The sequence below is a fragment of the Phalacrocorax carbo genome, chromosome 2 (assembly GCF_963921805.1).
Source record: "Phalacrocorax carbo chromosome 2, bPhaCar2.1, whole genome shotgun sequence".
Classification (NCBI taxonomy): Eukaryota; Metazoa; Chordata; class Aves; order Suliformes; family Phalacrocoracidae; genus Phalacrocorax; species Phalacrocorax carbo.
Genome location: NC_087514.1, coordinates 22,465,231 through 22,478,739, shown reverse-complemented (window position 1 = coordinate 22,478,739; position 13,509 = coordinate 22,465,231). Strand labels below are relative to the sequence as shown.

Here is a 13,509-nt window from a genome sequence, read left to right as displayed (position 1 = left end):
GCTTTCATTTTGCTGTCCTCAACAATAAACTTTGGCCCTCGTAAAGTTGTCTGTCATCAGTAGTTCTATGTGGGAGCACACCAGCATCTTCATGTGCCCTTAGAATGCTCTTATGTGCTTCTGATAAAAGCAATACATTTATATTTATATTGATTTTAGAAAAATTCCAGAGCACTTTACAAAACACCTTTTAAATTATCATACTAAATACAATTCAATGAAAAGCAGGGTGTTTGGGTTTTTTCTCTTTCTATTGTCCAAAGCTGAATGGGTGTTACAGTTAACAAAGTTCAATGAATATGGACTATACTTTCTAAACAGTTTTCTTCCCAGGTACTTCCTCATAGTGTTTGTTGAACCTGTTGTAACCTACTAAGGACAGGTAACCTGCTGAGTCTGACTTTATGAACAGAAAGAGATGTATTGTCAAGACCATTTAATCATAAAAAGTCTCACCTATCATTGTAAAACTTAAATATTAAGTCATCTGAGATAAGTTTCAACAGATGAATCCTGGAAGAATATAAGGCAGTGAATTCTGCTTAAACTGGATTACAAGTCTCTTTAGAGAAGAGTTTTTCTAAGTAAAAGAATGAAGTCTCCAGTCTTGAGAATAAAAACATTTATAGTGATGTTTTTCTCATTATGCAAAAGACAGCAAGATGTTTCAGGAGCAAATAAGAATAAAAATAAAATATTTATTCAGACGACAGTTAGGTCTAAGTAGATTAGAATAAATAGTAATAATCAGTAAAGAAATTCTTATTGAACTTACAAAAATGATTCTGTTTTTGAAGAAGAATGAAAAGCAATTATTCTTTTTTGCTTCATATCTCAAAACACCTGTGGAGTCCTTTGTTCAAAAGAATTCTTTCACTGTCATGTTGCAGCCTTCCCTGCAGAGGAAACAATAGTCCTTCTCTCCATTTTCTGCTAATATGAACTGAATTTTTATATGTGAATCCTGCTGATGATTGCTGCTCAAAGCTGATACAGAACACACAAAGAGTTTGGTTACAGCTTGAAATCATCTGCCTATTGAAAGACATCTTACAGCATTACTACACAGAGTGGATGACTTCTACCCCTACTAAAATAAAGGATTTTATTGCAGATCACCAGCTACCACTAACTGGGAGTCTGTAGTGCCCCAAAAGCCCAGTAACTACAGACATAAATATTGACAAGCTTTTTCTTCTATTATGTGTTGATTCCTTTCCCCTGCTTTAAAATCTGTCTTTTGTGGGTTCTTCCTTGAGTAAAAAATAGCATAGTGTCTATGTGTCTCAAAAATTCCCCCAAATTTGGAAGTTAAATTCAAGAAATGTTAACATAGTCTTTATGTTGACCCCTTAGGTAAAAGGATCTTTAGACATTTTCCTTGCTTTTAAACAAATGAGGTGTATTTTATTTACAACTTTATGTCTATAGTTCTTAACCCAGGAATTTTTATTATCATTCTTCAAGCTTTTCCTTGTATTTTTAGTTTAATTTTTAACATATCAAAGGCAATGTTTAGTAATACTCCTACTATTTTCAAAAAAATGTCTTTAGTATCATTTCCTCAGCTGACAAAACATCCTTCTCTTCAAACATCCAAATTCTCTCAATTAATGATTTTTTTAAAACTAGTTTTATATTTTTAATTATAAGCTGTTTCACTTACATTGAAAATAAAGATATAATTAAATTCAAGTTTTATTTTCAAATTATCAATAATTATCAGTAGCATTCTCTTCTTTGAGTAAAGTTAAGCAAATATGAACTCATGTTCTACTACAGTCCTAATATCTACAGAGTGACAAAGGCATCTAACAGGTAATGGAAAGCTGCAAGGAAGTTGCATTCCTAGCAGAGACTGTCTTGATGGATGCTTCTTGCATAAGGGAAAGTGTAGTCGGGATGAGTTACAAATGTGGTGTTGAGCACTTCTAAGAAGGAAATGCTCCATAAAAGGATGGATAACTTCCAGTTGACAGTGTCAAGAGGAGGCTAATTTGGGGGACTTGCTGGACAGCAGAAAATATACATGGTTGAGTACTTAAATAAGAAGAAACATCTGTAAAGTAACTGTTTTTTTCAAGCTTTTCAACTGTGTCATACTGGGTGTAGGGACAGCACTGAAAACTCAGCAAGCTCTGGTTTATTGCTGTGTAGGAACATTCTTCATACGCATTAATGATCAGAAGAATTGTCTCAAGTGTAACGGGCCCATATCTACCATTAGTGCAGTCGAGCTAAAAACAACTCTTGAAGAACTGAGTTACTATGCAGCAAGTAATCAATTGTTCCTACTGTAATGTTTTTCGTTTCCTTCACTATATATTCATTCTTCCCTTATTTGTAGAATTATATTTTGATGCAAAAAAAAAATAAATCCCCAAACCCATGCATAATGTATCTTCAATTTATGGAGTATTCAGATATTAATAATTCAATTTATTTGGTCAGTTACTGTCAGCACTTTTTCAGAGGACATCCACATTCTGCATTAAGATGTTCAAATCACTGTAGAAGCTGAGCATATTTGTATAAAAGACCTGAACTGTTTCCAAAGTGCCCATGTGTGAAATCTTGGGATGCTAAGCACTTCTGGCAATTTGATTATATAATTGTTTTTAATTAGTGCTTGTTCTAAGCCCAACCACATCGAGTGGTAAAAATTAAATATCTGATAAAGAGAAAGCTTGACACCTCAATCAAGTACAGATGTTAAAGTGGAGAAAACACCACTTAGCATCAGTGTCTGAACCAAGTCAATTATTTTGCCTGTGATGAATGACAATTCTAACACTGCTTTTCTAGAACAATTTTCATACAAAGAGTTTTTCTCAAGTCAATCAAGCAGCAAGATGTCTAAATTAAAAACTTTATTAGTACTTTTCAGTTGGGTTTTTTAGGGTTATTTTAGTGCTGTTGATGTGAACCTCATTTTTGGAGGTTTTTGCTTTTCTTTAATTTTGTGCCTGAAAGCTGCAGAATTTGATAACAATTCGTTAACATTCGTATTTACTGAACATGTACCCTGCATAGCATAATATTAGCATAGTATAGCCATACTGTGTGCATGAACACTTTAAGTCAAATGTATTAACATTCTCTCTTAAAACAGATAAAATTGAAACTTCAGCTCAGAGGAAGCTGTATTTATAGTGCCTTGTAAACTTTCTCATTTGATGTGTATCATAGTTTTTAATGAAACCCTCCCATGAAAAGAAGAAAGTGGTGGCGTTGCAGATATCTTTGTCAAGCTCACAGTTGTTTATCGCTGATTACCTCTCTGCTGATTATCAGGTTCTGTGTGCTCTGGACATTGATTTAAGAGGCTTGCCGTAGTTACAGAGCCTTTGATTCTATGGTAATGACTTAATATTTATAGCTGCAAGCAGATTCCAATGTTTATCCTATTTTTACTACTGCTATAAATAATCTGCTTGGCTCAATAGCAGCTCCATGGTCAAGTTACACTTAGAACCTGTTTTTACTGTCTATAATCTCTTTCTGCAAGAAAATATTTTTCCTTTCTTTCTCTAACCTTATTTCCAGGACATGGAATATTTTTGAAATTGGAAGTTAAATCATACCTCTTTCAATTGAGAATGTCACCTTCATTTTTGGAATGTCACCTGTCTTGAGAGAGACATGAACGTTTCAACTCCTGGACAAGCAAAGCCAGTCATGTTCTAGAGGGAATTAAGGTCTCAAGTTAGGAGTACCAAAATTACCACTTCATATTGATAGAATTAGTCAATCAATCATCAATATCAGCTTTAAAGTTTGTCTGAGGTTCAGAAGAACTCCAGCATTGATTGCTAAACATATTGATTACAGTGTTGGCCACTTCTGGAGTGTACAGATTGGTGCTAGGTGTGTTGTTAAGCCTCCCATGTAAGCTTTGTGTTGCGGTCATCTTCCTGAAGCTTTGTAACTGAGGAGGTGGCCTGTTGCTCCCTCTGCATCTCTTGTGGCTGCAGAGTAATCACAGATTGCTTGCCTTTCCTCTGAAGCTCATGTGTCAGTGAAAGGCACAAATTTCCTATAAACAGAAGTATTTTATTTGATAAATAGTAATTGCAATAGAAACCATTGAAATTCGAAGAAAGAATAAACAAGTGAAAGATAATAGAATCAGTTATTTTGGTATCAGCAGAGTTTCAATATACTTCATCTTGTGAAGTTAATTCTTAATTTCTTAGGTACTTTATATTCCTGCCATATCCCACTGCATCCAAGATGGTTTCTTATATTTTCTAAATTTTGGGCTGAAATCTCATACCAGCTGAAGTCCCAAGGTAGAGTCTAGTATGTGCCATCTTTTTCATCTCGTTTCAACTGGAAGAAAAAAAATCAATGCATAGGTGACAAAAAGACATGGTGGATGTTGCTGGTTGGGCACACGTGCTGTCTCTATGATTCAAGCACCGACAACTGTTTCATTCTGGAACAGTAGCGGTGATGCTAAAAAATAAAAGATCTAATTAATTCTACTTCTAACTATACTATTCTGACATCTAGATTCAGAAAGTAAAATAAATATTGCCCTGGCCCTGAGGCTAGGAAATCTACATTTAATGTAAAAATAAATCAGTAAATAAAACAATAAACCAAAGACATTTTTAATAAAAAACTAATACTTCAAAAAGTTTCTACGCTATTATAAATAAGGAAAGCTTGGTTTTAAATACATATAAAGACTCAAAGACCAATGAATCATTAAACTGTGATATACTGGGACCAAGAGCTTTGAAAACAGATGTTTTAACTTTGAACTATTTGATCTGCCAAAGCTGGCTTTAGGCAGACTTGCTTAAGTCCAAAACTGATTTAGAAACTTGCTAAACTCTTACCTTTCAGATCTAAAAATTTTGTACATGATTATACTTCTTTCTCTGAATGTGTTTCTCAGAACTGGCATAGTCTGAGTGACTAGTCAGCGAGCTCCTATATAAGCGTAGCAGTTTTCTTAGATTCCCAGGAAATTAAAAAACAGTTTTCAACTTATTCCTAATCAATTTTCTTAAAAAATACTGTAAGATACCTTACGTCAGGAGAAAATGCAGGGCTTTGGATCCTGAGAGGATGGAAGCACCCTACTTGCATCCTTGATTTTGCCAACTAAGTGCAAAACATAGCATCTTCTGTGAGCTATATCAACATGGCTGTGTTAACAACATGTAGTTTTATTTTTCTGAAATACCTGATTTTCTTCATGCATTCATTTCAATATTTTCCTTTACAGCTAAGATTTTTTTGTGGCTGTGAAGTGCTGGAATGATAATGCCTATATTCAAGAAACCCAAGAACTTTACTGAATCTATCCCTAAACCCCTTTCTCTCCACATGAACACGTTAATATTTTCTAGTATTGCAACTTTATAGAATGGACACTTTCATTGAATAAAAGTATTAAATTCTACAGATGTTCACAGAAGTTTGTGTTCTGTGAAAATCTGATATGGTTATTTTCAGTATGAGATAGCATTCAATATTGCTTTGACTCCTAGCTAGTGAAAATACATAGTGTGAAATAAGGCAGAGAGCTACATTAACTTTACAAAACTGAAGGATGACTTTGGAATTAACTCATGTTAGTGTGTTGAAGCTGCTACTTTTCAGTGTGTGACCTGTTGGAAAAAGGGAAGTCTATAAACATAGTAGGTTTTATTTTAAGTGAATTAGTTATAAATTTCAAAGTTTATTTTCTGGCAATGAAGCATAGAGAATATTAATCTGTTTCTTCCAACACAGCTTAATGTGTCTGGTTTTGTTGATGCAAATTTATTGGGAGTGTTGATAGTTTCTGCCTTTTGAAATTGTTATAAGGAAGCACTACCAGTGTTCGTTACCAAAAAGCATTGCACGTCTGCTTCCAATTTATTGTAAAACATTTTTGATCAGGATTATGCTTGACAGTTTAATTAGATAGCCATATATTTTGATTTGTTGCAAATGTGCAAGTGGTCAACTACAGTAACAAGTTAGAGTTGGAGGAGGCTTTTTGTTTCAAAACAATTATTTTGTTTATATATACAGATTTAATAAATTTAATTATCTTGATTTACTAGTTCTCACTTCTAGGAATTGTTTAGACAGAGTAGGTTTTTGTTTATGTTTTTTTTTTTAAATTTAATTCCTTGCCCTTCACTATGTTCATTCAGGTAGAATAGTCCTTGTACTTTGGTGTCTGTGCATACCAAATATTGTATAAAACTGCTAATTTAAATGTTAGATCTTTTTATAAAGGATTTTCCCATTTCTTCATATTACTGCTCTTCATTATGTTTTTCATCTCTAAATGCTACATAGGTGCCCTGTGTATGCAGAACACTAAGAACCATCTCTGGGTTTTTTTATGTCTATAGATATAGATTATTAGGATAGTAATAGACAGTATTCTGTCATGTGAACTTGTACAGTAAGTAATGTTTTTTATTTCGTTATATATAAGTTCTTGATAACTTGCTATTCACTTATGTGTGTGTGGGGTTGACCTGGCTGAGCACCAGCTGCCCACCAAAGCTGCTCTATCACTCCCATCCCCAGCTGGACAGGGGAGAGAAAATACAGCGAAAGGCTGGGTTGAGACAGGGGCACGGGGTGATTGTTCACCAGGTAGCTTCATGGGCAAAACAGGCTCAACTTGGGGAAACTGATTTAGTTTATTGCTAGTCAAATCAGAGTAGGGTAATGAGAAATAAAAACTACATCTTAAAACACCCTCTCCCCACCCTTCTTTCTGTGCTCAACTTCACTCCTGATTATCTCCAGCGGCGCAGGGGAATGGGGAGTGGGGGTTGGGGTCAGTTCATCACACGTTGTCTCTGCCACTTCTTCCTCCTCAGGGTGAGGACTCCTCACACTCTTCCCCTGCTCCAGCGTGGGGTCCCTCCCATGGGAGACAGTCCTCCACGAACTTCTCCAACGTGGGTCCTTCCCATGGGCTGCTGTTCTTCATGAACTGCTCCAATGGGGGCCCCCCACAGTTCCACAAGTCCTGCCAGGAGCCTGCTCCAGCGCAGGCTTCCCACAGGGTCACAGACTCCTTCAGGCACATCCACCTGCTCAAGCATGGGGTTGTCCATGGCCTGCAGTGGATATCTGCTCCACTGTTAACCACCATGGGCTGCCTCACCATGATCTTCACCACAGGCTGCAGGGGAATCTCTTCTCCAATGCCTGGAGCACCTCCTCCCCCTCCTTCTTCCCTGACCTTGGTGTCTGCAGAGTTGTTCCTCTCACATATTCTCACTCCTTGCTTCAGCTGCACTTTCTGTTGCACAGGGGTCTTTTTGTTCCCCCTTCTTAAATACATTATCCCAAAGGTGCTACCACCACTGCTGATGGGCTTGGCCTTGGCCGGTGGCGGGTCTGTCTTGGAGCCATCTGGCATCAGCTCTGTCTGACATGGGGGAAGCTTCTAGCAGCTTCTCACAGAAGTCACCTGTGTACCGCCCCCGCTACCAAGCCCTTGCCACACAGACACAATGCACTGTGTTTTCAGATTATGCCTTCCTGGATATAACTATATTTTCCCCAAATGTATCAAATTTTCTTTTAAAGATTAAAACCTTTCTGCCACTTTAAGACTATCTTTAGAAATTTGATTATTTCTTGTTGCTATTTACAATACTTTTCAATTAATGTAACCAGCAAAAATAACTGATAAACCATTTTCCAGATTTTTCAGGTTTTTAATGAAAATATCAAACATTGTTGGATTAAGTTGTTCACTGTGAAATTAGAAGAGATGTGTTTTGCATTGTAAGGATACTGTTTTCAATTAATCACCTATTGTCATAGTAAAAAAATCAAGCCTTTTTGAATTATCCTAGTTTCATTTGGGCTTCTCTGCAGAAAATATGGATTTGGGGTATTGTTTTATTTCAGTATATAGTATGATATCATACCATAATAACTGCTGGTTGTTTTCATATATTTCTTACTCTGTACACAATGCCTTTTAATCAGTTCAGTGAAGCACATAGCTTGTCTTAATGACGTATACCATAAATTAAAAATAGTAAAATATAAAAAATAACACTTAAGAATAGAGAAAATCTAGTCTATCCAAAAAGAGTCTGCAGGGCTCTCATTTGTGGTCTTAACTCTCTCTGGGGTAGCAGATAGTGGTCTACAAAGCTCCTCACAGGTCTTTTGTATTCCCTTGGTTGCCTGTTTCTCATCTGTAGAATTTCTCTTGATCAGTCTTCAAATAACCTGCAAAATGATCCTCTTTATTTTTCTGCCTCTCTGTACTCTGCTGTGGATTTCATGTTCTTCCAGCTTCCGGGCAAATTAAAATAAATCTCTCGTATATCCTCTCCCTTCTTTCTCCATAAATGCTGATTTTATCAATAAGAAGTTCTCTGTGCATTATTTTTGTATTAAGGACAATATTTGTTTAGTGTATAAAACTGGCAAATATCTCATGGATTTGCTTAATTAAGAACTTTGTTATTGCTTTGTTACTTTTTTTTATTTTAACATTATTGAGCTTTCAGCTGTTATTTTAGCTCTTTCTCTTTGGATTAAAGAATTTCCAGATTGCCTTGCAAAAACTTTATTCAGACATCTTCCATACTTTTCTCATTAGTGAACAACACCCTGTTTCAAACACAGATAAAATTTCCCTGTCTCTCCTTTGGTGATTTCATCCAGCACTGTGTTGCACTGGTCCTTATATGTTTTATCAGTGTGCACGCTAGTAGGTGTACTTCATACATGGGATAAAAGCCTGTAGTTACTCACTCTCAACTGAGACTACATGTAACATGACTTGATTGCTCTGAAGTGAGAGAGTAGCTGATCCTCAACATTGTTATTAATGTACTGTAATGATGATGTGCTATTTTTCCCGTGTGCCTCCACATATGCACACACACAGAAAGCAGCTTACACCTAAATGTAGGAGGTGGAAGTTATTTATGAATTATAGTGGTTCATATATATCCTTGGTCCTAAGGCCATACAATGAATGTGAATACTTAGAAGTATCGAACGTTCTTGGAACCATAAAATGACTGAATTAATGAGGCTTTGCTTAGATGCTTGCTGAACATTTTCCAGGAAGAAAACTATGAAAAATCTGGAGTAGAACACCAAATACTCTTGGGCTTTCAGAAGATTCTTATGGGAAACGAATTACAGTCTTATGAGACAGAATGTTTCCAGTGCCAGGTGGATCTCCCTAAATGTCTTTACTTGGTTACTGTCTTCAGAACAAAAAGTCATGTATATCAGTTGTCATGCCACTAGGAGCTGTCTGAAGACCTATTTCTGCAGAACATTATCATCAGATGAAGATTTGCAATTCTTCCATTTCTTATCATTGTATATTAATTTGATCTTCACAAAATTTGTGGAAACTTCTCTGAAATTTCTGTATATGTGACATCTTTTTTTCACAGCGAGTATTGTACCCTGGGACAGTGAATTCAACTTTTTCAATTAGATGGAGACCGTCACTTTAACACAACTATCTTTTTAAAAAGAGTTTTCTTAAAAGCTTATGTAAAATGTCCATGTGGTAGCCTTTTAAGTGATGGCAACTGGGAAGGCTTTTGCTTAGACCATTTACTCCTTCTATTATCCTAGTTCAAGATTAGGTCCAGGATGTAAGCAGGTGTCTGCATGGCCTTAGCTCATATGTTTGTGAAAGAATCATGTTGTTTAAGTTCAGAACTGTGAGTGAAATCTGATTACACTGTGTCATTGTTACTTTAATTGTTTCTGAAATACGAATCTTTCTTGAACCCACACTCTATATTTAACCCTGTAGTAGTTTCCTATCCCAAAGTCTTAAACTGAACTTTGGATTAGGATTTAACTATGGACATTTCTGTTTGAAGTACATTATAGATAATCGTCACAACACAATTTTAAGTCAACATGCAATAATCAATTTTGTATGTTATTCTAAGGAAAAACATAAGTTTTATTAGTTTGATTATTAATGCATCATATTGACCACAAATAAATGGTAAATTTGGATATTTTGGTTATTATAAATCCCCAGTTTGGTGCACGGCAATTTATTTCTATACTTTTAAGGTATAACTATAGGAACTATAGCTGTACTTAAATTAAGCATAAGAACAGGAATCAACTTTACGTATGTATTTTTTATTACAAAAACCAAGAAGAAGACATGATAACGTTCTTGATCAAGTTCCATTTTTTACCGTGCTTCTAACTACTACAGATACGGTAGGAAATTAATGAGTGCAATTTCAGATTCATTGAATATTTGCATTTCTTTTTAGATTATCGACACAATGGGAGAGATCTTCAAAGTTCAACGCTATCAGTGCCAGAACAAGTTATGTCATCTAATCATTGCTCTCGATCAGGGTCCCCTCACCGTGGAGATAGTATAGGACGGACCAGATCGTGGTCTCCCAGTGTCCCTCCCCCACAAAGGTAAAATGTTATTTAACTATGCAGGTATATAAATTTAAGTGGTATTGATCCTGTTAACAATACTGGAAAGACTCTTCAGACACTCAAAATGACAATGAATTAGTTAGATCTCATGAAATTATGTAAAGCCAATAATGTTTTTTCTTACATTACACTGATGTGCAAAAATTGACACGATTTTGTCTTATTTTTCATCAAATATCAGTGCATTCCAATCTAAGGAAAGAAAAATATTTATCCAGATTTTCATTTTCAAGAGCTATTTAGAAAGTGCCACGTGATGGTTTGACATTTTCTTAGAATTCATTTGTTGGTGGCTGTTTTCAACCCTTTTGTCTGTGTAGAATTAAGGATCTGGAAAAGCCATACTTCCTGCCCATAGTAGCTTGCTTTCTACTATTTTTTTTTCAAACTTTTAAAGCATCAAGAATAAATTAACACATATACAATTTTGTACTGAAAAATGTCAAATCCTGATCTTAGAAGGCCTCTGATAACTATTTACATTGTGAAACAAAGATCAGGACTTTTCTTCCAACAGCTAACCATTTTGGATAATGAGTACTACTTGATTGAATATACTGTTTAAGCCAGAATTAAGAGTTTTCCTGCATCGATAAGCTTTCTTAAGAGGAAGCAGAAGGATAGATGTAAAGGGGAATTAAGCCTGTTTTCCAGCATTTTTGTCACTGTGTATGGGTAGGTTTCCAGCTGGTGTCATTCAGCTGGAATAAAAGGGGAAGTTATTTTCTTTGCCCATGTTGTTCACAATTCCCATTTAATACTGAAGATCTGGTATCCAATACTTCCTGTCAGGTACATGTGTCTATCCCTTTCTCTACAGCCATTCTGATTCTCTTGTGTTCTGCTTTCCTTTCTTTTATCTTTGTTCTTTTTGTTAGCTTAAAATTCTCTTTACTTCATATTCTCTTACTTATGTGTTTACTTACCATTTTCTCTAAGAAAAACAGACTAAATGACAAACTTTTGCATTAGTGAGGTATTAGGATCCAAAATTCTCCCATATAATCACAGACAGCTAACAGGCAGAAATGCTAAGCTGCTACTTGAAATCTAAAACCATGCATAAATGCAGCCTGCCTTTAAATGCAACATAAACAGTAGACACAGAGTGGCCTATTCTGATTTCTACTATACTGATCTCAGTCTAAGTAACTGCCTATGCTCAGTCTCCTGGGGTTATTTGTCTTGGATAGAGACATAAATGTGAGCAAAATCTGTTTGTGTGTGTTTGTGGTTTTGTGTGTGCGTTTGTGGTTTTGTGTGTGCGTGCATATTGTGTGCGTTTTGGGCAGAACTTTTACCCAAGCTAGTAATTAACACTTGTCTAACAACATTCAAAAACCTTCTTTTCATTTTCTTCTAGTTTTGAATTTCTTTACATGTATGAAATATTTCTTGCTTCCTGACTTTCCTAAAGCTAAATTTTTAAATATGATTTTAAACTTGCAGAGAAAAAATGTTTCAGCTGTTTCCTACAATGTCATAATCAAATGCATTATTTATGTAATATTTCCCTGCCCACACACCAAATAATTTCTCTGAGGACTTGTCGAGCCCAGAGGATTGGGTTGCCAGAATCTGAGAGTTTGTAGAACAAAAGCATAATCCTTAGGTTACAGAAATGTCTTTTTTAATTCTAATGAAAATCCAGGTGTACTCAGCAAAGCTATAACCGTTATTAATCACAGCTGCACCGTGTTGAGTTTGTTACGCGTGTGCTGCTATAGATATGTTCTAAGTGCAGTAAGCATACTGCACACCCGAGACCTCCCAATTACTGATTGATGCCTCTGCAGGCAGGAGCTCTTGGGCCATGGAAGTGCAAGTTGCTGTTGTATCTTAGAAAGCATTTTGCAGTCTCAGTCCTTCTACTGAATTTTGTTAATAAATTCCACCAAATCCACGTTGCATAGTAGTTGACAAGAAATTGTTTCTACTTTTGTAATGTTTTTAGCTAACATATTTAATGGGCTGTTATTCTCTCTGTGGATGAGAATGGAGTTTAGACTGCAGCAGGCACTGAACAACATCATGTTTAGCTTTTTCTAAAACTGTGCATTTGGAAAAGCAAGATGAAGGTGACTATAGAAAGTGGCTAAGCTGAAACGGTGTGGGAAATCTAGTAGGGTGCTCATTATTCTCTATCATCACCACCTATAATCATACCTTTTCACCATTTTACCTGTTATTTGGTTGCTCCATACATGTTCTGTCAGCTGCAAGAAAGTTCCAAAGGAGTGAAGATATATGTTGTGAAAGCAACTTTTCTTATAAAACAAATTTCATTGGAGAAAGTACGTCATTCTCTGTTAAATAGTAAATCTGGCTGACAAAGGCATCCTTAGCAGAGTGAAACAGAACTGAAATAGTAGTAACACTTTGAAGTAGAAGAAATACAGTTGTGTAGGTTGTTAAAAATCAGCATGAAGTCAGAAACTGATATAATTCAGAAATTTAAAGAAGAAATTATTCATTTAGAGCAATAACTATGTGCCAATAACACCATCTTATTGAAAATTATTTGAACAGACAGGATGATACCAAGTTTTCAGGAGTAAGGCTTATAGTCAGAGTTTAGGCAGGCGTTTTGATTGTGTGGGCAGGCAGCAAAGGTCAGAGCTTTGGGAAGTTTTGGAAAGAAATGACAGCTTGAGAAAGCTGAAACATTTAAGTCAAAAGAAGAGATGAGTAAAATAAGATGATAATACTATAGACAGAAAAAAACAAGTTTGTTTTTTTTTTTAAACCTGAACAAAAAGAGAGACCCTTAGGAAAAGGGTCAGGCAGAAATTAGAATTCAGAAAGAAGGAACGAGAATTGGTGTTGGGAAAAGCAAAAAGTTAACAAACAGCAGAGGAGCCCTGTCAATGCCTGGTTTAGAGTACAAATATATATAGGAAATAGTCCAATAGCAGGGTAAAGGCTATACTGGATTTTCTATCGTTTTGGTATAAATAAGGGGGTTAAAACTTGTACAGAGAAGATATTGCAGGAAAGACTTGTAGAGAATAAGGTAGAAAGAATTACGTTCACTTTTAATATGGCAAATATAAAGTTTACTCTCCA

General features: G+C 35.6%; 1 protein-coding gene across 1 annotated transcript in view; it reads left to right on the top strand.

The window, feature by feature from the left end:
* RIMS2 (regulating synaptic membrane exocytosis 2) overlaps positions 1 to 13,509 on the top strand; it is a 339,727-nt gene that overhangs the window by 159,203 nt on the left and 167,015 nt on the right. Inside the window, exon 13 of the mRNA XM_064442256.1 lies at positions 10,263 to 10,419. Coding sequence (XP_064298326.1) covers positions 10,263 to 10,419 — 157 coding nt within the window. The remainder of the gene's footprint in view (positions 1 to 10,262; positions 10,420 to 13,509) is intronic.